This window comes from Microdochium trichocladiopsis (assembly GCF_020744255.1).
Source record: "Microdochium trichocladiopsis strain MPI-CAGE-CH-0230 chromosome Unknown B0I36scaffold_4, whole genome shotgun sequence".
NCBI lineage: Eukaryota > Fungi > Ascomycota > Sordariomycetes > Xylariales > Microdochiaceae > Microdochium > Microdochium trichocladiopsis.
In genome coordinates, this window is record NW_025763547.1 from 767,045 (window position 1) to 792,515 (window position 25,471).

Here is a 25,471-nt window from a genome sequence, read left to right on the forward strand (position 1 = left end):
CTTTTAGGAAGTCTACCGAACGTCTACATGACAGTGTGCGGCAGATGTCGAAATTAGAGGGTACATACCATTGCCTGCGCTCCTCAGCAGCTATTTTTATTTGATTCGCGTGCCTGCCTCTGGGTCGAGTCGACATGACAAGGCGCCGCCGCCCTCATCTGCCCGTCGTCAGAGACGCCTGAATTCCTGCGTGCCACTGCGCCAGGCAACGTGGCAGTCTTGTCTCCGCCTTGGAATTCTATTCAATCTGTAGTGTGCTTTCTCATTGTTGACATGACCATACGCTAAGATTCATGCCAGCGCAATGGCTTCCATGACCCGCCCTCCCTACCGCTATGTGCGAGGGACCGTTGCCGCCCAGCTCACGATGATTTGTGCCAGCTGAGGCATTCAGGCCCCATTGTCTGCAGACCTGTGCGAAGGGGGAGGGCCGCGCCAGTCTGTCTCGTGCATCAAGGAGGATGCTGCGCTTCCTGCCTGTGTAGCAGTCAGTCCCACTGCTGCTGCCCTTCGGACCCTCCCAACTTTGACCTCCTCGCGACGGATAGCAGGAGTCGACCTCCTGGCTGGGCCAGTTCGGCTGGACGGGACAGCCCATTCCGCTTTCGCCAAAGTGTGACCGGCACCACTCTCTTCTCGCCCTGCTAAGGAGAAGCAGGTTCAGGCCGAACTTCGTGTGCCCATGTATCCGACATGACGCGTGCGGTCATGAGCAGCCCGGCTTGCCCCTCTGTGTCTCAAGCGAATAGTGAGACCGTATGGAGTTCATGAGCGGCTGTGGATTCCGACGTCTCAGTCTAGAGTGCTACGGCGCCGATGCCCCAAGCAGAGGCATCGGTCCAGAGGCTAACTGGCGACAAACCTGCTGGAATGCGAAGAAATCACCTGCCATTCTTCACTGGATGCTGGGACGGGCGAAGGGCGGCCCACGACTGGCTGCTCCGTGTCTCTGATGAGGACGCGCTCGGCCAGCGTCGACGAACCCGTGCGAGCCTGTCTCTCTTCCGGTATAAAGACTTGGACAATGTCCGGCTCAAGTTAGAGCGTTCTTCTGCACCCAGCTTCAGCATCAGTCATTCGCTACTACATCTACCACCAGCTGCTCACTCGTTGCCTTCTGGCCATTACACTCTTTTCTCCAGCAGCTCTCACACAGACATCCGGCTATCAGCTCTCTGGTAATCTCTAATCACTCGTTACTTAACAACAAAAACCCACCACCACAATGTCTACCATCACTTCCACCTTCAACTACTGCACGCCTCCGGCGTCGACGACGACCGTCGTCAGCACCGTCTACACGACTACCCTGCCCGCTGCTTGCGAGACTGGTTACTGGGACGCTACATATGTCATCACCGACTACTGCTACGGCAGCTGCGAGTACTACCAGTACCCGGTCATCCCCCCAGGATTCGGTGTCACCACTGTCCACTGCCCCGTCTGCCCGACTCCGGAGTATGTCATCACCTGCCCGACTACCGGCACCGCCAAGCCTACCGGTCCCCTCCCTCCTCCTGTGATCACTGGCAATGGTGTTACCATCACCTGCGACACCTGCGGTGTCACTCCCACCGTCACCATCTACGAGTCTGAGGCTACCGAGGCTGTGGCCACCACCTACCCTCCCGGCCCCGTCGTGGTCGGCACCGGCGCCCCTGTCTACCCCCCAGTGGTTGTCACCACCGGCACCCAGGCTGGCCAGACCAACCCTCCCGTCGTCATCGCCGGCGCCCCCTCCGTCTCCCGGAGTCTGGGTCTCATCTCTGGTCTCGCCGTCATCGCTGGCTACATCTACCTTCTGTAAATGGATTGGCAGTCTTGGACTCCGTCTTCGAGGCGCTCTCTCAAGGCGTAAAAGCCAAATTCTTTGGCAGAAAAGTTATGTTGCAGAGGAATATGGCACATGGTCGTGGTTTGTCGGCGCGGGAAAGGATCAATCATGGGTCGTCCTCACCCTTGGCTTGAGCACACGCTCGACCTCACACAAACCTAGCCGCTTCTTGCCGCCTGCGCGCATCAGTCACCTTCCAATCAGCATACTTTCCCGGTCGCAAGAGGTACAGCTTCACGATGTTCATGTGTGGTTTTGATTGGTTTCCCCCCTGGAGACGAAGGGGTTTGAGAAAGAGGTGGTGGGAGAAGATTCATCTAATTTTGTTCAATAGAGAGTCCTGTCTGACAGGCAGTGTGGGTGTACTGCTTGAGAGAGAGGCATACACTTGCACTGCCCGGGAGACGGGCGAGATACCGAGAGACCACACCACTTTTTCCGAGAGAGAAGGGAGCGAGTACAGGGTGCCGCGATCTGGAGAGAGAGAGAGAATCCTGTGGGAGGGTCTGGCCCGTCGGCGTACCCAGAGAGACGGGTCCGGGTGACCAGCTTTACATGTGGATTTGGATCTTTTCGATGCTGCTTCTTTTTTTATCTTTTCCATACTTATCCATGTTTTTATTCTCATCCTACTATACGACTGATACTTAATGGTTCGAGCTGACCTGGAGTTCAAGTCCCTGCTTGCTTGCCTGGTGACAGTGACCCTTTCATGCCTAAGCTGCGAGTGTGTGCTCTCATCCCCTTTCTTTGGACTCAGGGAGACGGGGTTCCTTTGAGATGCAACCATGTTAAGTCAGATCAGAGGAGCTGACGGCAGCCGCCCAATACCCGACGGTACCCACGCGGTGTGCTCAAAAGTGAAGCTGCCGCTGTCCTCGCTCGTGCTATGCCATCTTCTGTGTTGTCGCTGTGCTGGTTAAGTAGAATCCCACAACGTCCATAAGAATCCAGCACAATCTTAAAATATCGGCCTGCCTTTGAAGAGACAGAAATGCCTGAAGTCTACTGTCGAAGTTGGAAGTTCATGTCCAAACATGCTACTATCTTGTTGCTGACATGCTATTGTTGTCTCTGAGGATTTTGGTCGTGGCCACAAGAGAACCCTTTTCTAAAAAGTCGGCCACCTAAAATTCACCCAGACCTCAGGACCTCCACATCCTATGATGTATCCAATCCGTCAGTAGTATATAGTCTGGGGGGTGAACAGATATATGGTCACCTGTTGCAGTGAATAACGCAGTTACTCCTCCCAGGCTCAAGCCGCTTCCTATCCGGGAGGAAGCTTGGTGTTCTGTACTTTTCACAATTCGCCGACCATCTTATCTTCTGGTCTTCTCGGCCTCCAATTTCATCTAAACCACATGCTTCATGAACGTTGAAATGAACGGAAACACCTAACGGAAGACAGAGGAAACCATTTCAGCAGCTGCCTGCAGACCTTGTTCACTGGAGCAAAAAAAGACTTGGCGCTTCGTTTTGCATACATCTGTCGAATTTCTCTCGGATCCATATTGTGTTGCAAAGCATTGATGGAATGTATCTCTGGGAAATATCATATTTCGCAAACGAGTACGGGCGAGCTGCATGTGGCAGCCGTCCGAAAGGGGGGGGGGTCGACATCAAAGTGTTACACCATGCGCTGCCTTTCATCACTGATGTGCTGGATTCCAGTTGATATTGTCTCCGGCACCGAGCATATTGTCATGTTGCACCTTGTCGTACCGCGCGCAAGCTTCCCGCGTCTTTGGGCCCAGAATACTACTCCATAGCAGCAGTCTAGCGTAATGGGATGAGAATTTTGACCCGGGGGGATGATTTCGTGCTTCATTGGTGTTTATTTTTATTTATTTATTTTGGTTCATGTGACTTCACGACCCGAAACGGGGCATGGAGATGTGTGTGTGTACATGATCCTTCGCATCAAGGTTCGTTCTCAAATGAATTGCAAATGTCTTGTACATGTTCTACCGTCAATGAATCCCAGATAGCGGAGTCGTAAAGCGCTTGAACAAGCACTGCCATGAACGAACGCTACTATTGGGGGAAAAACACAACTGCTTTTATTATTGTTTTATTATAATCGATTTTTAAAAGGAAGGAAAATCTCGTAACGAAGGAACGCCGCTATCTAATCGCTTCCTAGCATGACAGATCAGACTCGCATCACGAGGCGGAAAAACTCGCACGCGAAGCCCACCATAGCTGTTCCATTTCTGTTCGATATCATCGGCAGCTGGCGTTGTCATCTGAATTTGCCCTGTCACAGGGTAGCAGTGGAAACCAACTAGTGGGACGCCATCCCTTGACATGGTGCGCGGTTACCACCAACACGGACGGCATTACTGTCCTCCGTCGGCGCCACGCCATCGCCCCTCCGCCCGCGCTGGCCGACGTAGGACCGAGCTGAGCTGTGTAGCGCCTCTGCTTTGCTCACTTTTGGAGAAGGAGGGAAAAAAAAAAATTTGTGCAGGCGCGACAACGGCCGTCGGCGTCGCTTAGGCCCCAAGGTGTATTCGTGCTGAGCCGGCTTGCGCCGAATTTAGCTCCTTGCAACTCACACTGGACTAATGCGCGGCTGCGATGTCGCTCTAGCGCTTCTCCAACCATCCCATCTCCCCACACCTACTCCAAAGAGGGCCTGCCTGTCGGTCCGGTTGGGTAGGAGTTTCGTGCATGCAACAATAGTAGCACAATGCAGGCCAGCGATTGATCAGGGTCCAGCTCAGTCCCTGCATTGATGACTCGAGACCTAGCCCGCGAGGAAAAGGCTTGGGGAAATGCCAATGGTTTCTTGTCGAATGCTGATCAAGGCGGCCACTCCTTGCTGCTTCCCTCTGGGCAAACAAGAATGACGCCTCCATCGAGTCCTGCCCGGAGATATGATGCTGAGTCACGAGAGCGCCACCAGCGAGTCTCAGCAGTCCACGATTAGAACGTCATGTCTGTCGCTGTGACGTCTGCAAGCATGTCCCCGTTGCGCACGCAATCATGACATCTGTACCATGTAACCCTGGAGCGCCCCTCACTACCACGGCAATGGCAGATGTATGTAAGAGACCATGGATTTGGCGCTCTTGGCCGCCGATCAGCTGTGCAACACCACGCCGCTCGTGTCTGGAGATGCGGGGTGTGGGAACCCCCATGAGGGTGTCGGGGGTGGGTTGGCCATCGGCAGGCCTTGAGCTTCAGAGAGCTACTATGGTAGAGCAAGGCTTAGCGGTCCTGTCTACCAGCCGGCAGATGGGAAAGTGAAGTCGAGGACATCGAGGCTGACAGAATTCAACCAGCAGGCCAATGGCACTTTTTTTTGAGGCTGGAAGGGTTGGCTCGCAGCAAAGCAACGAGACTTTTGAGTTTGGGGTCAAGTGCAAATTAGCGAGCTAACGGGCGAATGCAGCGTGCCAAGTGGGCGAGTCTGCGTCGGAGGGGAGGGTGGACCAAGCAGGCGTGTGTCCCTGTCATGCGTCGTGCATGGAAGGAAGCTGCTCGCCAGCGACTCCCAGCAGAGGGCCAAGAATGCTAACCACGCATATCCCTAGTGTCCTCTGCTGCATGCGGCGTTGGGACACGGCCGGCTGGAATGCAGCCGTTGATGAGCACGCGCCTGTGCCCTGGGTGATGTGGCCCTGCCTGCCCTGATTCCTACGGAGCTCGAGACAACTCACAGATCGAGCAGGCATGGCCGAGAACCGTGCAAGGCATGCGGAGAACAAAGCCGGACGCCTCTGTAGATCCCTCTTGGTTGCAGTGTCCGGTTTGCCTCGTCAACCGCCTCGCTGTGTACCATCCAAGACCGTAGCCAGACAATTGTAGTTGGTGGGGGTTCTCAGCGGATCCACGGTGCGCACGGTGGAAACGGCCCAGAGGCACCGTCGTTGTTGAGCTGCACGGAGAGTCCCATGGCATGGATATTAGCATGGCCCTCGAATCTACACAGCTGCAGCATTGAAACGGTGGCGACTCATCATCTCGGGTGCTGGCAGACGCGATGCTGACACTCGCCACGTGCTGGCCGCTCTCGTGTCTGAAGCACTTGTGCGAGACATGGCCAGTGCTCGCTCGAGCTCGTCAGCCTCAACGTAGTGCTGTGTCCCTCCCTGTCTGACGGGTCCGGAAGAGCAGCTGGGCAATGCGATGGGTGATTGACCGTGGGAGGCTCTCCTCCTCGTTCATGATGAAGGCCCAGGGCAGTGTTGGGTGAGCGCCAAGCGAGGAGCCGGGTTGGGCCAGACCGCGATTGGACAGGGCCAAGGGCCCACACTGGCGGTACCTGGCACGACCGATGACGCAGTGGCTCTGCTGCTGGAGGCCGTGTTAGAAGGTGTGATGGCAGGCCCGGCCAGCATGCTAACAGCCACCGCGGCTGATGTCACAGCGCATGGGCTGCTGCTGCAAGTACCTACCTCCCACGGGCTGCCGGGGGCCGGGGCCCAAGCTCCCTGCCTAGCGGGAGAGCGCGACCGGTGCTGCAGCTAGCCAGCCCGCCGCCAGGCCTTTTTGGGCCGTTTGTCGACTCCTCATGCCCGCCGGGGCTCGCGCATCCCGCATCACTTGCACCCCCGTCGCTCTGGAGACGGGTCTGGAGACCGGGGAGAGCTCCCAGCTGTCGGCGCCTAGCTTGCGCGGTGGGCCTCGAGCATCTCATTTCTCGCGAACAATGGATGGGGCAGCGCAGCCTCTCGCACAGTCGCAGGCCCAGTTGCTTCCGGTGGTGGGGCTGCAGCCGTGGTGATCGCGATTGATGCTGCCGCTCGCACAGGGATTGCGCATCTGGTCGAGCATCTGTCAGCGATGGTTACCGCGAGCCTCAACTTCCCGAGCTGTGGCAATCGCCTCCTTTACGTAAAAGCCACGCCCAACGCTTTGCCTGCAACGGCGCCGTGCCGTGCGGCGGCAGTCGATGGGATGCGGGAATACGCAGCAGCTCCTGCTCTTCCTGCAGCTGCCGGGCCGGGCAGGGCCCCTCCTCATCTTGCTCCGTCTCGACAAGAAGGTGCTCCTCCTCGCATGCGCCAGACATCCCCATACTGTATCCGTCTTGCGCACCACCACCCTTTTAACAACTCCACTTCCCCAGTAGCCCAAAAACCTTGCCCCAGCCTGCTCCTCATCTCTGTGCCTGTCTGCCTCGGGGTCACAAGCCTCTTCTCCTCTCGTCTGCCATTGTTCGTCCTGCCTGCTCTTCGCCCGCGCCGCTGTCCTCTAGCTGTTCTGGCATCGCGATAGCATCACTTTTCCATCATCACGCTTGGTACGAGCTTTCTTAGGCCAACCCCCTGTCCATGATATCGTCACATCAGCCCCTGCCCTGCCGAAACCGCATTTGCGCGCTAGCTTGAGATTGCCTGTGCTCCCCAGCACGCCTTGGCTATCGGATTTCCTCGATCCACAGCCTAGAGATCGAGCTTGAGGGAACTTGTGCGCGGCAGCATTTGTTTTCCTCTTTCTCTCTCGTTCAATCCGCTCGCTCTCGAGCTCTCCCATTCGCCTTCTACCACTAACCTTTTGTCAATTGCTCCGACAGGTTGAAGCATACAGTTCCGCAATCGCACCGCCCAGGCGCTTTCGCACATTCAGGCTTGGAGCTGCTCTCTGCAACCTGTGACACTGTCGGCTTCTCGGACTGCACCGTCACCATGAGCGAGACGGAGGAAAAAGTCCAGCGCGAGGTCAAGGACCATCTGCTGTTCGAGGTTGCGACCGAGGTCGCCCACCGCGGTATGTCCTTGGGGAACTGGAAGTTGCCGCGCAACTCGATTCGCCCAGACGCTAATTGTTCCTGTCGCAGTTGGTGGTATCTATTCCGTCATCAAATCGAAAGCTCCTGTCACGACAGCTGAATATGGCGACCGCTACACTCTCATCGGTCCTCTCAACCACCAATCGGTTAGTCTACAAGATGGTCGAGAGAAACTACGCTACATGGTGGCGCTGACAAAACTTTGGCGAAACAGGCCGCCGTCGAGGTGGAAGAGCTCGAGCCGACCAACCCTGCTATTCGCGAGAGTATCGAGGCGATGAAGAATCGGGGGATTGGTTTGTTGTACGGACGCTGGCTCATCGAGGGCGCGCCCAGGGTGCTCCTGATCGACACCAAGACGGCGTATGGCTACATGAATGAGTGGAAGGCGGATCTCTGGAACACTGCCGGGATCCCCTCCCCTCCTAACGACGACGAGACTAACGAAGCCATTGTCTTCGGATACTTGGTAGCCTGGTTCCTTGGCGAGGTGAGTTACCCGGCCCTTTCTGGCGCTACGTTTTATGTCGTGTCCTAACCCCGATGTCTCTAGTTCGTCTCTCGCGAGAAGAAGAAGGCCGTCATTGCCCACTTCCACGAGTGGCTGGCGGGCGTTGCTCTGCCGCTGTGCAAAAAGCGGCGCATGGATGTAACCACAATCTTCACCACACACGCCACGCTCCTTGGGCGCTACCTCTGCGCCGGCTCCGTCGATTTCTACAACAACTTGCAATGGTTCGACGTCGATGCCGAGGCTGGTAAACGAGGCATTTACCACAGATATTGTATCGAGCGTGCCGCGGCACATGCCTGCGATGTCTTTACCACTGTCTCCCACATCACTGCTTTCGAGAGCGAGCACTTGCTGAAGCGCAAGCCGGACGGTGTCCTGCCCAATGGACTCAACGTCACAAAGTTTTCTGCCATGCACGAGTTCCAGAATCTCCACCAGGTCTCCAAAGAGAAAATCCACGACTTCGTCCGTGGGCACTTCTACGGCCACTACGACTTTGAGCCCGAGAATACGCTCTACTTCTTCACTGCGGGTCGTTATGAGTTCAGAAATAAGGGCGTGGACATGTTCATCGAGTCTCTCGCTCGTCTGAACCATCGCCTCAAGGCGGCCGGTAGCAAGACAACCGTCGTTGCTTTCGTCATCATGCCTGCCCAGACGACATCTTTGACAGTCGAAGCCCTCAAGGGCCAGGCCGTTATAAAGTCGCTCCGCGATACAGTCGATGTCATTGAGAAAGGAATTGGCCGTCGCGTTTTTGAGCGCTCACTCAAGTGGCACGAGGGCGACGCCCTTCCCGATGAGAAGGAGCTCATCACCAGCGCCGACAGGGTGCTTCTCCGTCGCCGTCTGTTTGCGATGAAGAGACATGGGCTACCCCCAATTGTCACACACAACATGGTCAATGACTCGGAAGATCCCATCCTCAACCAGATCCGTCGCGTACAGCTCTTCAACCACCCTTCGGACCGCGTCAAGATTGTCTTCCACCCCGAGTTCCTGAGCTCGTCCAACCCTGTCCTGCCGCTTGACTACGACGACTTCGTCCGTGGCACGCACATGGGTATCTTTGCTTCGTACTACGAGCCTTGGGGCTACACTCCCGCGGAATGTACCGTCATGGGCGTGCCCAGCATCACTACCAACCTTTCCGGATTTGGTTGCTACATGGAGGAGCTGATTGAGAACTCGAGTGATTATGGAATCTACATTGTCGACCGTCGCTCGAAGGGTGTTGATGACTCCGTCAATGAGTTGACGTCGCACATGTTTGACTTCTGCCAGAAGAGCCGTCGCCAGAGAATCAACCAGAGGAACAGAACCGAGCGCCTCAGTGATCTGCTGGATTGGAAGAGGATGGGTATGGAGTATGTCAAGGCTCGGCAGCTTGCTCTGCGCAGAGCCTACCCTGACTCCTTCGTGGGTCGCCAAGACGACGACTTTATTCCCGGCGTCGAGCAGAAGATCTCAAGGCCGTTCTCTGTGCCCGGCTCGCCCAGAGACCGCTCTGGCATGATGACACCGGGCGACTTCGCCAGTCTGCAGGAAGGACGCGAAGGACTGAATACGGAGGACTATGTTGCTTGGAAATTGCCGTAAGTGTCTTCACTGTTATGTCCCAGGATGACTACTAACTTTGATGACGAATTAGTGAAGAGGAAGATCCCGACGAGTACCCGTTCCCGCTCACCCTGCGGACCAAGAAGCCCACGATATCGGGTGACGCATCGCCCCTCGACAGCATCCAGCTTAATGGTGGCAACTGAATGGTCGATCCGCACACAGTGACGATTGCAAAAGGGGCCACGGGAGAGCGCTGCGCCATAGCGTAGCAGAGCCACCTCCATAATATACTAGCCGAAGCGAGCCATGAGATTGCGGTTCATGAACGATCCGTGGCAAGGGCTCCCTTTGCGGTCGCGAACTGGTATGATGGGCAGGAAAGGGGGTGAGGGGCGCTCAAGGAGATGTGGACGAATTTGGTTGTATAAAAGAGGCGCTGTCGACACGTGCCTGGCGACGCGCAGCGCACACTGCATGAAGGGAGAGATGCCCAGCTTTCTGGCTGGGCATCACTCGCTTGTTTCTTACGTAATTGTTTTTGCCATTGTTCCCACCATATAGTGTTTGTCGCATCCACAACAGCATGATCAGAATGTAGCAGTATCGAGGAAGAGGGTTGGCGATGTGTTTTCGACTTGCTCACTTTGCCTGGCATGTTGTGCCATCTGTGTGACAACCATCCATGTCATCAAGCTCGGAACGAAGGGGGCCAACGATTGTGGGGAACAGCGCCACTCGGCAACTCGGTTTGCACCCGGCTGCTGCCAAGGCTGCCGACCTGCGTGCGGCAGAGAGCGGTTGCCCCCTTGGCAAGTGCTTGATTGGATGTCGGGCAGGCTTACCGAGCAGACGCGACGGGAGGCCGTAGGCGATGCTTGACTGGTCATTAACTTCTGGGCCGTGTCTGGTTGGCTGCCTGATTTGTGACCACTGCGATGCCATGCCTGAGCAGTAGCTTTGTTTGCTCACTTCCAAGGTTGTCTGACCTTCCTGTTTGCTTGCAACCTGTCTGCCGGGACCTAGCGACCTGGGCAGTTTTGTCCTTTTGGGCAGACTGCGGGGACTGAAGGCGAGGGGATATATGTGAAGTGTATGTACTTGAGCGGCACATTGGGCCCGGAATGGCAACCTTGAGGAATTGGGCCAGGTACGAAGAAGGAAGGAAGGGGAGAAGGATTCTTCGCTGGTCACTCGTAAGGCTTGCGGCACTGCCCGTCTATCCTAGTCAGTCGGAATTGTCCTGGATTGGCCTCTCGATGCCCATCCACCATTCCTCCAGCCTGCGGGTGGAGGAGTGGAGCGGTTTTGATGATTGAGTGAAAGACACCCATGGACAACTTCTGATACTATGTTTGGGGTAGAGACGAGCTTGGCATTGACACTGGCTCGCGGGGGATAGGCAAGGTGTGTGTGTGTGTGCAAGATCTAGTAGTGGGGAGTGGATTATGCGCAATGCATGTCGACGGAAACGAAACAACTTGAAACGAAACGACATCCGCCCGCCTGTCATCCAGCCGACGGCTGATCTCGGCCCTGCTGGGTGTCGCCGGGCTCAGTGCATTGCAGATCGTCAGGAGGAATGCAAGGGCTGGTCCTGCCAGAGTGTACGAGTTAGTGAAAGGAGCACAACGTACGCTGACCAGCGCCACCAAAACCACCACCGTCAAAGCAGGCCCAGTCCCTGGCAGGGTCCAGGGGTTGTCCCCATGCTTGGCTGGGCTGAAGGCTGGGGGCCAGGCTGCCGATGACAATACCATGCGGGCACGCAATGGACGGGTATGAGGTGGAGTACGAGGCACCTGGGCAGGAACAATGGGACCTTTTGCACCGCTGTAACGGCCGGCGTGGGCATTGTTTGATCGCCAGCCCGTGGCACAGGCCGTCCACGGGTCTTTTGGACTGGAGGCCGTCTCCTCTGAGAACCTGGAGAAAAACCGTGTTGGGGGGTGTGTCCTGCCGTCCTCCTTCTCCTCCTCATCATCCACACCGACAGCTGCACCGCCTTCTTTCAATCTTTGGGAATCAAAGCGGCCGTCTCGAGTCGAGTGCCGTGCTCCGTCCTTAGCAGGAGGGCCAATCTCCACAGCGGCGAGCTGAGCACGCGTGCTTCAGCCCGCTCACGTCCCTGAAATTGGGCCCTGCCTCACGCAGTTAGGCCGCTGCCGCATAGCAAGCCACCAGCGACGACCTTCTCCATTCTCCACTCCGGCTCGCCAGCCCAGGGTTTGCTTGCTCGCTCGGCCTTCGTTTCCCTCCTCTCCTCCAAGACACCTCGCGGACTCCTGATCTCTGCTCGTCACTTTCCTCGCCTGCCTCACCCTCTCGCCGTTGAATCGCTCCCCTTGGGGTGTTTGTGTGCGACTTGTCAAACGGTGGCAACAGCCAGAAACCCTGTTTCTCGCCACCTCCTTCCCCTGGCGAAACTCGGCACCCCCACTACTACCACCACCACCTCTTTAACCCGTCCCTGTCAGACCGGGCCCGGGAGCTGGTCCCGTCAACGCCCCTCTGGACCAGCGCGACACGGTCGACGACCTCGTCTTTCGTGTCAATTGCATTGGAATCTCCCGGGCGGTACCCTCACTGCCGCCTCAGCCCGACGACCGTTCTTCACCCGTCGGCCCCTAGACAAGTGCACAGTACTTCAGTACCCTACTCTCTCCCCTCCTGGTGCCATCAGCAGTCGTCACAATGCGCAAGTTCTTCCGGCGCTCCAAAAAGTCCAACAGCGACGTCTCGGCTTCGGCCACCTCGTCGTCATGGAAGCCCTCCCTCGGCAAGAGCAACAAGCGCAACAGCTACGACGAGATGGAGCGTGTCAAGTATCGCATGTACAACGGCCGCCAGTCCCAGTACTACAACCCGGCTGTCGAGCACAGCAATGTCCGCGTGCCCTGGCTCGAGCTGCCGCCCCGCGTCCTCGAGCGCATCTTTGCTTTTGTCTGCCCCCACGCCTCTGACGAGACATATGAGAACTGCGAGAGCAGCGCCATCGAGGACGCCTGCATGCTCTGTGACCTACGAGACCTCGCCCACGCCGGCGCCGTGTGTCGGGCGTGGCGCAGATCTGCGCTCAAAGTCATGTGAGTTTAGTTGAGCTGCTGGTGCATAATCCTGTAGAGTCGGACTGGGCTGACTGTAATTTCTGCTTGCTTGCGTTTCAGGTACCACAGCATACGCATCGACTCTGTACACTACTGCGAGCGCGAGATCGATCTGTCCGAGAAGCGGAAACGGAAAACGAAATTCGACAAGAACGGAACGCCCGAAGACCCCGCTGCTGCGCGCCTGAGATTGCTATGCCGGACTCTTCGTGACGACCCCACACGCCTCGGCGTGCTCGTGCAATACTTCAAGACCCCATACATGATCCGCGAGGCCAAGTCGTCCGACCTCGCTCGTACGCTCGCGGTCTTGCCGAATCTCAAATATGTCGATCTTCCAGAAGGGCTTTACCACGACGACCCCGCGTATCACACTTTGAGGCTGGAAGTACAGGCAAGATGTCGAGATCTGCGCAAGATGACGTTCAACGGCGGCAGCGAGGCGAGCTTGGAAGCCTTGGGCTTTGGCAATATCTGGTCGAACCTTGAGGTCTTGGAGCTCGGGCGCATCCAGATTGACCCGACAAAGCTGCGGTACACTCTGGCCATGCTGCCCAACCTGAGAGCGCTGAAAGTTTCTGAAAGCAAGATCATCGACGACGACGTGTTCAGATATAATGACGTGCTGCCAGCATTCCCCCCCTTGGAGGAGCTCATTTTGAAGAATGTGCCGCGCCTGACGGCCGAGGGCCTGGTCGACTACCTGTCTCGGGAAGACTCGCAGCAAAGTCTCAGGTTCCTATTTCTTGAAGCTACAGGTGTGCACCCAGCCACTCTCCACGACGTGCTAGCTGTAGCACATCGCCTGGAAACGCTTTCAGTAGTTGAGCAGGTCGAGACTGGGTTCCCAACTCAGTCTACGCCGACACCGCCCTTGACTAACTGGGCGCTGCGCACTCTGCGCTATGAGATCACCGCGTCGCCTAGCGTAGGCCCCTACGCCAACGTGACGGCCGGCTATTACCACTACCTCGCCAGCTCGCTTTTTGCGGGCGGCATGCCGATGCTCTCTGCTGTATATGTCCGCGACCAGAGCTTCCCAGACCTGCTGATCGGCTTGCCACCACCAGTACCGGGCTTTGGTGGTCCCGGGCAGCGACCGAGCAGCTCTTCAAGCATGAAGATGTTCAACGGAGGCAGCCTCGGAGGTAGCCCAGGTAGCCCAGGCAGCCCCCCTGGAGGGTTTGGGCTGTCACCATCCGGACAGATGCAACAGTCACGATTTAGTTCCAACAACCCGTTTGCAGCGCCAGCGCCACCTTTTGGCGGCCGAAGCGGTGGTGGCGGAGGCTTCCCTGGCGGACCGCCCATGCTGAGTCTGAGCCAGCCGCTCGAGATTTACACGAAGGGCGAGGACGACTTCGACTGGGCAACGACAAGGATGGACCCAATCGACGCGGACGGTGGTCGCGGGCGAAGGGGTCGTGGACACAACCGGAGTGCTAGCTCCACTAGCGGGCGGCCCATGAGCTCATACGGCCTGGCAGACATTGGTCAAGGCTGGTCGAACGGTGCGGGCGCGCGGATGAGCGTCGTGGTGGGCAATGGCGCCGGGGGGTTCTTGGCCGTGCCTGCAGGCGGAGGGGACAACAAGGCGACTGGCGCCAACGGCCGGAGGGGCTCGTCGACGAGCCAGATGGGGCCCGGGGCGGCCGCAGCGTCTCCCGGGCGAGAGGACTTTTGGCCGCGGCCGACTAGCAGTTCTGGCCGTGGCACTCGTGATCTATGGAGATGAAGATTGTGGTTGTGGATGAGGGAAAGAAAAGGGGCAAGGATGGATGGATGATTCTATGTACATAATGTCGGATTGACGAGGGTGTGCCCAGACGAGTATGGATTTGATGCGCAGACGACTTGGCGTCATGTCGGGTGGACTTGAAACTACAAAGTGGACTTGAGCTACAAAATAACAAAACGAAGATACCCCCAACTTGTGTGCAACGATCCTTCCCCTCTCTCTCTCTCTGTGTGTGTGTGTGTGTGTCTGGGTATGTATGCGACTTGATCTGGCCGGCTCGCATGACCGGCTCTAAATATATACCAAGAACATGTGTAGTACATGATGCATAGTTAATCTGGGTTGATCAACCAGTCGACGTCTTTCGCTCCCTATGCTCTAATTCCATCTGTATTCATAGGTCTAGATACTCTTATGTACATGTCAGCAACTGCCATGTAATCTGCCCTCTTTTTTAAACACCAAAACGCCACACCAAGATCTACTTAATCCCCAGCTAAAGAAAAAAAATGAAAACCGAAGGGCGAGTAGTCACCCCACCAACCGCTGAGCAGAGCAGACTGGCTTTATCTTCGTGATATATACACATATACGTCCTCGTACGCCAACACGTCACATGGGCTGTACTAGCCGATCCTGCATGCTGCTGCTCCTCCTGCCCCACCCACTGACAAAGCTCGGCGGAATGACCTGGAGAGTTTGCTCTGTATTACGCAATCTTGGTCACAGTCAACTCCCACCCATCTCGTGCTCCAGTCGGTGTACCATTGCTCTGCGCGTCCTGCGATGTGGAATCCGTCGTCGAGCTGGACGGCAGGAGCTCTAGGAACCCGCCGGCCTCGAGCTTCTTCTTCCACTTTGTGCTCTCGTAGCGCGCGAGGATGAGCGTCATGCGCAGGGGGATCGAATCTGACGACTCGTGCTCTGGTATTGTTGATGTTGTTGTGATTGTTGGTGCTGTGGCTGTGGGTGCTTGGTTCTGGCTCCCGGCAGAAGCAGACGAAGAAGATGCGAGGGGTGTGAAAGTCCACCGGCCAAAAGCCCAGTTCAGAATGTAGCGCTGGTTGCTTGCCGCAGGAGGAGTAGCTGTTGCGCCTGTGGCGGCGGCGGCGGCCGAGGGTTGGCCTTCAGAGCTGGCGACGGAACCGGTGGGCGCGGTGAGGACGGACTTTATGCGATATACCTCGTCCTTGGGGGCGGACTTGAGAAGCTTGAGGAGCTTGGTCGGGTCGACGGCCAGTGGTGACGAGGATGATGATGAAGAAGTCGGTTTGAGGGTGACGGAGAGGACCTCGACCTCGGTCTGGTGGTCGTGCTTATGCTCCTCCTCCTCCCCGTGATGCTCGTGGCCGTGGCTGTCATGTCCGTGGCTGTGACCGTTTTGCTGGGCTGGCTTCTCGTCCAGAGCCTGCGCGAGCCCGCCATCGATGCCAAAGATGACATCTACCGGCACCCTGCCCTTGTCGCTCTTGACCCAGGCAATGTCGAGCTCGAGATCGCCGACGCGGTCGAGGACCTCGTCGAAGCGCCGCTCGTCGCAGAGCTCCCACTTGTTGAAGACGATGAGGTCGGTGTAGCGGGCCTGGACGCGGGCCGTGTAGCTCGTGTCCTCGTAGCCTTGCCAGTTCTCGACGTCGATGACGCTGACGACGCCGTCGAGGGTGTAGCGGCCGCCGGTCTCGCGGGCGAGGCGGTTGATCTCGATGGCGAGGGTGGCGGGGAAGGCGGAGCCCGAGGTCTCGATGACGATGCGGTCCGGGCTGATGGCGGCGTCGAGCTCGGCGAGGGACTCTGAGAGCTGGCCGACCTGGTTGCAGCAGATGCAGCCGTTGAGGAGCTCCTGGACGCCCGAGATGGCCGAGGAGGAGGCGAGCTGGGAGTCGACGGCAACGTCGCCAAACTCGTTTTTGAGGAGGGCGAGCTTGTACGAGGGGTTTGCCTTGCGGAGCTGGGGCAGGAGGTTGAGGAAGAGGGTCGTCTTGCCGGAGCCGAGGAAGCCCGTGACAATGGTGATGGGGATCGGAGCCGCCATGGCTGCGGGCGTGCTGCGTGGAATGTCGATGGTGTCGAGAGTGTCGAGAGTGTCGAAGGTGTCGAAGGTGTCGAGGAGGGCCGGTGTCGGTGGTGCAGAAATGTTTTGGCGGGGTCTGGCGGTTGGGGGTGGGGGGCCCTGCAAGTGCAGCGCCTGTTCCAGATCCGCGCCAGGGGTTCCCAAGATACGCTTGCGCTTATCCGCCGTGCTGGCAGCGGGATGACGTCAGTTGTTGAGGAGCCAGAAATCTCCAAGGCGAAGAGGAGCCATGGATCGGGAGCCTCCTGGTGACATGCAACATCCCAGACCAGTCTGTGCCCTTTATTCGCAGGGCTCCAGCCAGCGAGGGTCCCAATACACGACGGCCTTCTTGGGCGGGCATGTGCCCCTGGCCAATGCCATGACCATGTCGTGCCTCGTCCCTCGCTCTAGCGCCGTCGATATCTGTTCCTGCACAAACCTAATGGCCCGCCACTGCACGGAATATAGACTCCGCCATGCCATACACTTGACATGTGGCAGAACCATCAGTAGCTCAAGGCCAGCTGTGCGTGCAAGCCAGGACCAGCAGTAGGGGGGAAAGGGGCCCTGACAAAGTCCTGCTGCCGATTTTCCCGGCCGAGTGGGTGGGAAAGCGGGATGACGTCAAGGCGCCGGCGCGGTGCAAACCAAGCACCACAGCCGCGAAACCCTGCTTGACTCGAGGCTCAACCGTGCCTTTTGGTATATCGTGCGGCTGAACTCTGGACGGGGGCCATTTGCCTAGCTTTTCAATTCATCTGTGGTTTCCTCCCTTTGCTGCTTCCAGAATCCCCTGCCAATTCCACACCCTGTTCTGCATTGCAGTGACTGTCAAAAACGGTAATGGTCCCTGATGCTTGTCTGCCTGCCTGTATGCCTGCCCTATAGGGTTCCATATAGTAGTCGACCAACTAACACCCAAGTCTCTGTACCAGCACCAGATCACAAATCACACAAGACCACCAACTTTTCACAAAAACAGACACCAAAAACAAAACATGACCTCGGACAACAAGAGCACCCCCGGCGCCGAGCCGCACCAGAAGCAGCTCTCTTTCAAGCAGCAGCTCGACAAGGCAGCCTTTGAGGCAAAGCACCCAGACGCAGGCAAGCGCGAACCCACCATCGTGGACAAGGGTATGCTATTTGCCTTTATTTTCCAGTCTTGTCTCTTTACATGCACAAAGTAAAACCTCGAAAACAACAAGGGGAAGAACGACAACAGTTATGAAAGGCACATGGCACTAACAGAGGAATGCATTTGAAAAAAACAGTGGCGGAGACAGTAACAACCTACGTCCCCCCGCTAGGCAAGATCCTCAACAAGTCCCCTTCTCCAGACAACAACGGCCAGCAGAAGCCGACGGCAGACCCAGACGTCCCGCCAGTCAGACCAGACCACGATCCACACATCGAGGAGTTTGTCAGGGACCAGCATCGGAGCAAGAAGCCCGACGGCAAGGTCGTTACGTAAGAGAGGGAGAGAGAGAGAGCGGGAGAGAATATGGGGCGAGGGCAATCGAGCCGTGGACTGTGCAGATTGTCGCAAAAGGGGAAGCGGAAACAGATAAAACTGGGAAGTAGCGAGACAGAGAGGGAGCGAGAAAACGGAACCCGGTTACAGGCAGGCGTTCCCGCGAAATAACCAAGGCCCAGGGCGAGGCACAGTGAGTGCAATTTACGTAGTGCGTGCAGGGCAGACTGCGCGCACCAACGCGTGAGACACACATGCCTGGGCACGAGGAAGGGAGGTCAAGGACAACCAACCCAAGGGAGGATTACCGTGGCCGACACATGGCGTCGTCGTTAACCGCGATTCTTCCCGAACGTAAGAGAGAGGGGTGCTCCTTATAGCTCGCCTAGGCAAAGAAACAAACGAGCAGGCAGGCAGGCAGCCAGCTTTGTATCCTCAGTTCATTAACATTATCCCAACTCGCACGGATGCGCCATGTACCACCTATAGTACTACCTAGTCTTCAAACTACTCAACCTCTATCACCCTGGAAGCGATGCGTCACTTGTAGATAAGAGAGTCCGTCTTGGGCGGCATCTCTGCTTTGTCAGCACACTTCTTTCGCCTTTACAGCGGCGCCAGGAGTGATGGAATAGAGGTAAATTCGCACCCCAGCCGGCAAGATACCCAGAGATATATATGTATGTAAAGTCATGACTACGTACAAAAGCAAAACAACTCGGCCAGCAGCTCAACAGTCCGTGGACCACCGCCTTCCTTACCAACCTCTCCATGACCACACATGAAAGAAACCACGACAAGGACGCCACTGAAAATGCTCATCGTTAAAAAGGAAACTATGCTTTCGTCACTGATTCGATAGCCAAAAACTCTGCCCATCTTTACCTTTTCCTCCAAGAACATGCGCGCGAAGCTGACGCATGGCTCCTCAAATCCCCTGCACTTTCCTGTACGAGGGCGGCCTCATCGTTCTCCGAATGAGCTTGACTGCATACGGAGGAATCAGAGACAACGCGGCGATAGCAAGGACTCGCCATAGGAAACCCCTGCGACCAAGCTTAATGTCAGCGACTGAGCCCTACTTACTTATGCGGCATGGAGACTGAACCAGAAAAGAGAGGGGAACACAAAACTCACCAGCTCAGTAGGAAGTCAAGGTCAAAGTACCCGCCGAGGAAAGGAATCGAGGCAATGTAGATCAGGAACGTGCCCACAATCGAGGCGATCATAACCGGGTGCCACGTGGTGATCTCAATGGCGACCATGAGCAGCTCGTTGAGCACGAGGACCGTGTAGCTCACGGCAACCATCTTCGGCCCGTCCACCTCGGTCAGAAGCTGCGATAGGCCCTGAATCATGCCGCCCTGGTAGATCGAGACTGCCACCCACACGAAGAACGTCCGATAAGAAAGCGAGCGGCCAGAGGTCAGCTCCTTGTAAAGCTCGGGGTACAGGTTGGCGAGGTTCTCGTCGACATCCTTGTCCAGCACCAAAGACAGGACAGGCATGGCAGTGTACACCGTGGCGTAACCAACCAGGAGCCAGTCCTTGTACAAACCCTCTGGCTCAAACTTGATGGCGATGCTGTACATGGTCTGACATACGGCAATGATCAAACCGCGATGTATGACAAACTGGGCGAGCTTAGCACTGCGCTTGTAGCTATTACGGCCATGCCAAACGAGAAGCTTGGTGAGGTGGCAGAACTGCTCAATGGAGAAGTCGGCAGCAAGACTAGCTTGGCGTCCTTCTTTTCCGACGATACCAACACCGACGTCAGCGGCCTGAATCATAGATACATCGTTGCCACCGTCGCCAATGCAGCAGACGCGCTTTTTGGTGAAGTCCTTGATCAGTCGCGCCACGTCGGCTTTTTGTGTTGGCGAGCACCGGCACGCGACGACCGTGGGGAGGCGTACAGCCACGGAGATAAACTCGGGCCCAAAGTGCGTAAGGAACAGAGTCAGACTTTCGCCGTCTATCAGCAAGCAAGAGTCGGTCTTGCTGCGGAGGAAGTCGAGATGGTCTTGGGCATTCTCCTTGCGTTTGAGCTGTGCTACCGTATAGATGTACTGCCCGCGAGCAACAAGCTTCGAGCTGACTGCAACACACCTTGCCGTCTCGACCTTGTCTCCTGTCAACATCCAGATTTTGATGCCGGCATTCCGGAGGAGCTCGAGAGACGGCTTGACGTCACGTTGCAATTTGTCCTCAACACCAGTGACACCGAGCAATTCGAGATCGTGTTCCAAATGCTGTGCAACCACTTGCTGCATGCCAGCATCGCGACCAGTGATTGCGAGAGATGCTGCCTGGTATGCCGCCAAGAACTCGCGGTACTGGCTGAGTGCGAGCTTCTTGCGGCCAACCACAAGCGTTCTCAAGCCTTCGCGAGCCATGTTTGCAGTTTCCTCGTCGAGCCAATCATTTGCAGCAACAATCTTGCTCATGACCGTGTCGGCGCCTTTCTGATAGAACCATATCTCTCCCGAGTCCAAGCTCGGCGGTGAAGCTTGTGAGTGCTCGTAGAAGTGAACAATGATGCCCATGCGCTTGCCTTCAGATGTGAATGGAAAGACCTCCAGGATTCGCACTTGAACCACAGGCTTCCCTGTGGTTGTAGACTCAAGTACCATGCTCTTGCGATCTCGAGATGCTAATCGAAGCCCGACAGACTCTGTCCACCGCACGATGGCAATCTCGTCTGGCGATGAGGCTTGGTACGAAGTAACGATCTGACCATCCTCTTCGTCTGTCGTTGGCGTGACATTATGGCACAAGGCCAGGGCTAAAACGACGTCTCGCACCCGTGTACCGATCTCGCGCCGCGTCCGTGTCGCTGTGACTCCCGCTGTTGTGGTGAATGTAGACGAGGGCGTCACTAGAGAATTATCTGCCGTCGTACTGACAAATCCATGCTTGACATAGGCTGCGACCTCGTCCATGGCGTCATTGGCATAAGAAACCGTGCCGACGTGGATCTTCTTCATCTCCATCTCATTCTGCGTAAGAGTACCGGTCTTGTCGCTGAGTAGGTACTCGATGCGCCCGAGGTCTTCCGGGATCGTGCTTGTGCGCACCACAGCACCAGGGATACCTGGGTCCCTCTGGATAAACCAGGAATATACGCTCTTTCCAAGATCCAGGTTGACGCGCAGACTGATGGGGACAATGGTCGAGAATAGAACCAGAAACCGCATGATCTTGACATACCAAATGTTGCCCTCAGTATTGCCAAACCCTTCCAAAGCGACAAGGATGATGGACAAGGCCAGTGTCAGGGCACAGAGGATCTTGGTCAGAGAGTTGATTTCGAATTCGAGCAGGCCGGTTTTGGACCGTGAGGCTGAGGTGGAAAGTGCGGATCGGGTCTGTGGACCAGTGTAGACGATCACGCCAAGTGTGATCGCTTGTGATGCAATGACAGTATTTGCCCAGGCGGTGTTGTCAATCGACAGGGGCGCCGAGCTCGAGTCTTCCTCCTCGCCCTCAACCACATCGTAATTCCGACGCGCGGACCTCGGTGGTAAGAGCTCGACTGTCCCCGCAAAGTCGTTGACTTTCTTGTCAGGCTTGCCGCCGGTTACGCGGAGTCGCACAAATTCCTCCAGTGGTAAGGACTGGGTCAGGGCAGACGCCAGACGTAGCTTCCAATCTGTCTCGCCATCAAGCTGATCTGTTCTGATAAATGTCTCACCAGAAGGACCTTCGCTCGCAGGTTCTGACTGCGTGGTTTCAGCCGCCTTTCCCTTCCTGGATCTCGAAGTGTGCGAGCCCGCTTCGTCAGTTTCTGAGGTGTCGACCAGCAGCGACTCAGTGCCTGTATTCTGAGGGGTCGCCTCGGTAGCCGGGGTGACATCCGCAGTGATGCACTTCAGGATGACGATGTCTGCCGGCACTCGTTGGCCTTTGCTGAGTTTCAGAACGTCTCCAACCTTTAGGTCACGAGACTTCTTGCTTACTTCCGTCACATAGGACGATGCCTGATGAATACCCTCACCCTCCGCGCGCTCCTCTTCCTCCTGTATATCCGCCAATCTGTCCCGGTTCAGGGCAGCACGTCGCCGTCCATTTCGCAGCGAGGATGACTTCAGCGTCTGCGCAGTTCGGCCGGCTTGGTCGCGTGCTGGAGGATCTTTGCTGAACTGCAAGACCTGGTATGGCTCCGCGTTCGCTTCGTTGTCTCTCCGCCGCCGTTCAATGTCGTCGTATGCTTCCTTGCCCATCGTGATGATAAGCACAAACGCCAGGGGTGCCACGTACGTCGAAAGATAGCCTATCCTCAAGGCGGGGATAGCCTGGGAGAGAGCTACCAGCAAGAAGTACATGTTGAAGAAGAAAGAGAATTCGTTGTATAACGTGACGGGGAGGAAGCTGAAAGCGGTATATTTCGCATTTGATATAAGATTCGGGGGAAAGCGCACGGATTGCGCTGCTCCAACTGATATAACTCGAGATGCTGAGGGATCGTCTTCCTCGGCATCGTCCGCATCGTCTGGACTCGGGGCCCCCTTCTGGGAGCCCGCTACGGAAAGAAAGCTCGGCAGGCGCAACGTCGACCCTATACTCGCCAGGCGATCGCTGGCGAAAGAGGGCCGTCTTCGAGAGCGGGATCCATGCTCATTCAGTAGAGGCGCGTCGTCGTCGGCTCGGCGACTGCCGTCGGAGTATCGGCCTGGCTGCCCCTCGTCGTCTTCGAGCAGCCCCATCGCATCCTCATTGCCATCTCGTCTGGCGCCGGCCTCGCCATAGCCGCGACCTCTGTTGCCGGACCGCCTCAGGCCCCCCATGCGGAGGTTTCGCAGCGCGATGCGCGGAGCCCGCTGGGCCGAGCTGGCTGCTGTCTGTGACGAAGTTGTCGGGTCGAGCTCTTGAAGATCTAGGTCTGCATCGGAATCGGAGTCGTTGACAGGTGAGTCGGGTGGTTCTGGCGTGCGGTAGGGGTGTGAAGGTGGCATGCCCGCGGCCAGATCATGCGCACATGCAACACAGCCGGTGAAAGGTGTCGACCTTCACAGTGGTCGTCTTGATCGATGTGCAGATTGCGTTCGTAGTGGCAGGTGGTTCTGTTGTGACCCGTTGGAGCTTGCCCGACGGCTGGGACAAAGGGGAGGCGTCGCGACTAGAGTGTGCCTGCCAAAGTAGTCGATGCGGTAGCGCCGCTATTGTTTCCGGCCGAGTCGAGCTTGCCGCCAAATATAGTACCCAAAAGCACTGGAATCGTCGTTGCGGTATACAGCGTCGTATTATAGGGGCGTCTGATGCACTCTTAATAGGCGCTTGATCGAGTGCGCAGGCAAATTCCTTGATTGTGTAGAGTGGGAGGTTGTGGACAGGCTACGTCAACGGGTTTGTGAGGCACATGCCACTGATCAAGTGCGCATTTGCTGTGTCACACAGGCACCCCCAGGGCCCTGGCACATGCCAAGTGCTCGGTTTGGCGGCCTTCAGCTCCTCCAAGTGCACGCTTAGGAAATGTGGCTCCCGTAGCGTCGGATCCAGGGGACCTGATCTGCGCTGGCCGCCAGTGTCCCGCCTAGCGAAGGATCACTTTTATATGTAGATCAACTCTTTGCTTCTCTAGATGATGTATTCTTATTTTGCACAACTCCCATACAACTTACGATGCATTTGATTTGATTGAATTAGTCTCACTGATGCGCTCGCAGTCGATCTAGAAACGTCACTACAGACTAGACTGCACGAGGCAGCCAGGCATCTGCACCAAGGCAAGAGTACAATTGTTGTAGCCTGGTGCCTAGCGGCCCGCACACGGTTCTGTAACACGGCGTCGAGTACTATCCTCTCGATGCCGAGGAGCCATGCCCATTATGACTTCAAGTGCCGATAACGTAACATGGCCGCTGGCCTGTTTGCCACATTCGTCTAGTTTCCCAGCTCCCATGCGGCAGTAAGGTACGTGAGCACAAAATGTATACTGCACCGATTCTCCCCGCCAAAGACCCAGACCCATTCCGAGGACGATCTTCATAGAGTGGTGCCGTATTCTGTGTGTTTGTTACGCGGTGCAGACCGCCACGACTGCCGTATTGAGAGCTCCGTGCCAGCACGACTCTGTTGTTCAGAACGGCTCACGAGCTGTCCGCATCTGATGAAATTGCTGCGGCTGAGTTTCCGCGAATGGTAAAAGCAGGATTTCGCAAGCAATGGAAGAATTTGCGTGCCACTCGAGCCCGAGCCCGAGCCCGTGAAGTTGCTGACCAGGACTCTTCGTATGGCAGAGTGTGTGAAAGGGTCTGCTTCTCTTCGCGGCCCACTACGGCGCCGGCTGGAGTCGGAGGATGCTGTGCTTTGGACTGTCGAAGCTGCTTCTCTGAACGGCCGAGTATAAGACCTCGATCAGTCAGAGGCATTTCCGCAACCGAAAGCAGTTGTCCGGTGTGACCGTAGGTCCTTGCATCACTGATTTCACAGCCAGAGCGAACTGCAGGTGATTTCAACCGCTATCCAAGGTTGCTCAGAAGGGCTTTGCCACCTTCCTCGCCTCACTGAGACCAGTTTCTGGATCTTTGTACTCCTTCCAGCTGACGGGGAACATGGTGTTTCCAGCTTCGCTGGTGGCCATGATGACACCGAGCTCGTTGCTGGCAGTGGCAAGGTAGTAGTTAGCCTGATCACCTAGCGAAATCTGTTGAACATGTCAGCTACCCGCGTTTGGCCATTGGGGATGATCAAGGTGCTTTACCACTTGGGCTCGAACAATGTCGCCGGGACGGAAGCTCTCATATATCTTGACACGGTCCTTCTCGGTAGCACGGACATCCTGCACGCGGATAATGCCCTGCCAGTCGGCCTCGAGGACAGTATCGCCCACAACCAGAATGGCAACAGTGGCCTGGCGAGGCTGAATGCGTGTTACGCGGCACAGGACGATGTTGCCGACCTCGGGCAGGACCTCGCGCTGCTTCTCGTGCACGGCGCCCGGCCGTGAGACCGAGATGGTCGGCAGGGGCCCAGCTTGCGAGCTGATGATCCTGTTGAGCCGCTTAGACGGGCCAGGCGCCTTGTCTGGCTGCGCGACAGCGACAGTGCCGAGCAGAGAAGCATAGAGGTTGGACTCGCGGACGTGGGTACCAGGCCCGGCAATGTACTTGTCGGTTGAGCCGAGTAGCTGGCCAGGAACTGCGACTTGAGCCATGGTGGAGGCTGGCAGGTTGAGAGAGCGTGGTACTGTGACAGCGGCCGCGGGCCTATACAGAGCGTCTTGTAGGGGTGGCTGGGGATTCCTGGTTGTGGTGCTGCTGTGATATTGCTGTTGCTTGGTGTCACTGACCTCAAAAGCCGAGGCGTGGGCATGAGGTCACCAACGCTATTTTTTCTGCCCGCCTGGGAGCTGTTTGGCGGGCCCTGCATCTGCAAGGGTCGCGGTTGACCTGACAGGACCGGCGTCCTGGGAACCAGTGCTGGTCCCCGCGAAAAGCCACCCA

The 25,471-nt window shown here is 56.8% G+C and overlaps 7 protein-coding genes across 7 annotated transcripts; 4 read left to right on the plus strand and 3 right to left on the minus strand.

Annotated features, from left to right (window-relative positions):
• The first annotated feature begins 912 nt into the window (after positions 1-912).
• Positions 913-1,977, plus strand: B0I36DRAFT_100631 (uncharacterized protein). Its single transcript, XM_046147704.1, has one exon. It carries the CDS (start codon positions 1,226-1,228, stop codon positions 1,805-1,807), a length of 582 nt encoding a protein of 193 aa, XP_046013619.1. The 5' UTR covers positions 913-1,225; the 3' UTR covers positions 1,808-1,977.
• Positions 1,978-7,473: 5,496 nt separating this feature from the next.
• Positions 7,474-9,857, plus strand: B0I36DRAFT_241814 (family 3 glycosyltransferase; the record flags this gene model as incomplete). The annotated part of the gene is made up of 5 exons (XM_046149863.1): positions 7,474-7,555; positions 7,626-7,723; positions 7,792-8,067; positions 8,131-9,686; positions 9,743-9,857. The coding sequence occupies 5 exons, from the start codon at positions 7,474-7,476 to the stop codon at positions 9,855-9,857; spliced, it is 2,127 nt and encodes a 708-aa protein (XP_046013620.1).
• A 2,488-nt stretch (positions 9,858-12,345) lies between these two features.
• On the plus strand, positions 12,346-14,493 carry B0I36DRAFT_361556 (uncharacterized protein; the record flags this gene model as incomplete). Its single annotated transcript, XM_046158497.1, has 2 exons — positions 12,346-12,737; positions 12,819-14,493. 2 exons carry the CDS (start codon positions 12,346-12,348, stop codon positions 14,491-14,493), a joined length of 2,067 nt encoding a protein of 688 aa, XP_046013621.1.
• Positions 14,494-14,804: 311 nt separating this feature from the next.
• B0I36DRAFT_320046 (CobW/HypB/UreG, nucleotide-binding domain-containing protein) lies at positions 14,805-16,586 on the minus strand. Its single transcript, XM_046153500.1, has one exon. It carries the CDS (start codon positions 16,526-16,528, stop codon positions 15,206-15,208), a length of 1,323 nt encoding a protein of 440 aa, XP_046013622.1. The 5' UTR covers positions 16,529-16,586; the 3' UTR covers positions 14,805-15,205.
• A 961-nt stretch (positions 16,587-17,547) lies between these two features.
• On the plus strand, positions 17,548-18,023 carry B0I36DRAFT_347957 (uncharacterized protein; the record flags this gene model as incomplete). Its single annotated transcript, XM_046156630.1, has 2 exons — positions 17,548-17,686; positions 17,824-18,023. The coding sequence occupies 2 exons, from the start codon at positions 17,548-17,550 to the stop codon at positions 18,021-18,023; spliced, it is 339 nt and encodes a 112-aa protein (XP_046013623.1).
• Positions 18,024-18,560: 537 nt separating this feature from the next.
• On the minus strand, positions 18,561-23,350 carry B0I36DRAFT_430178 (uncharacterized protein). Its single transcript, XM_046162526.1, has 2 exons — positions 19,161-23,350; positions 18,561-19,069 (listed from the first exon to the last, which is right to left on the minus strand). The coding sequence occupies exons 1-2, from the start codon at positions 22,979-22,981 to the stop codon at positions 18,952-18,954; spliced, it is 3,939 nt and encodes a 1,312-aa protein (XP_046013624.1). The 5' UTR covers positions 22,982-23,350; the 3' UTR covers positions 18,561-18,951.
• A 1,114-nt stretch (positions 23,351-24,464) lies between these two features.
• On the minus strand, positions 24,465-25,449 carry B0I36DRAFT_100687 (uncharacterized protein). The gene is made up of 2 exons (XM_046147706.1): positions 24,730-25,449; positions 24,465-24,672 (listed from the first exon to the last, which is right to left on the minus strand). The coding sequence occupies exons 1-2, from the start codon at positions 25,180-25,182 to the stop codon at positions 24,502-24,504; spliced, it is 624 nt and encodes a 207-aa protein (XP_046013625.1). The 5' UTR covers positions 25,183-25,449; the 3' UTR covers positions 24,465-24,501.
• Positions 25,450-25,471: the final 22 nt, after the last annotated feature.

What these genes read in the sequence shown, in the direction of transcription:
- B0I36DRAFT_430178 (XM_046162526.1), bottom strand. Translation starts at nt 22,981, where the DNA reads ATGCCACCTTCACACCCCTACCGCACGCCAGAACCACCCGACTCACCT. An exon ending in CTTGACTTCCTACTGAGCTG is followed by an intron (nt 19,070 to 19,160) that starts GTGAGTTTTGTG and finishes GCTTGGTCGCAG; the next exon opens with GGGTTTCCTATGGCGAGTCC.
- B0I36DRAFT_100631 (XM_046147704.1), top strand. Translation starts at nt 1,226, where the DNA reads ATGTCTACCATCACTTCCACCTTCAACTACTGCACGCCTCCGGCGTCG.
- B0I36DRAFT_100687 (XM_046147706.1), bottom strand. Translation starts at nt 25,182, where the DNA reads ATGGCTCAAGTCGCAGTTCCTGGCCAGCTACTCGGCTCAACCGACAAG. An exon ending in ACATTGTTCGAGCCCAAGTG is followed by an intron (nt 24,673 to 24,729) that starts GTAAAGCACCTT and finishes CATGTTCAACAG; the next exon opens with ATTTCGCTAGGTGATCAGGC.
- B0I36DRAFT_320046 (XM_046153500.1), bottom strand. Translation starts at nt 16,528, where the DNA reads ATGGCGGCTCCGATCCCCATCACCATTGTCACGGGCTTCCTCGGCTCC.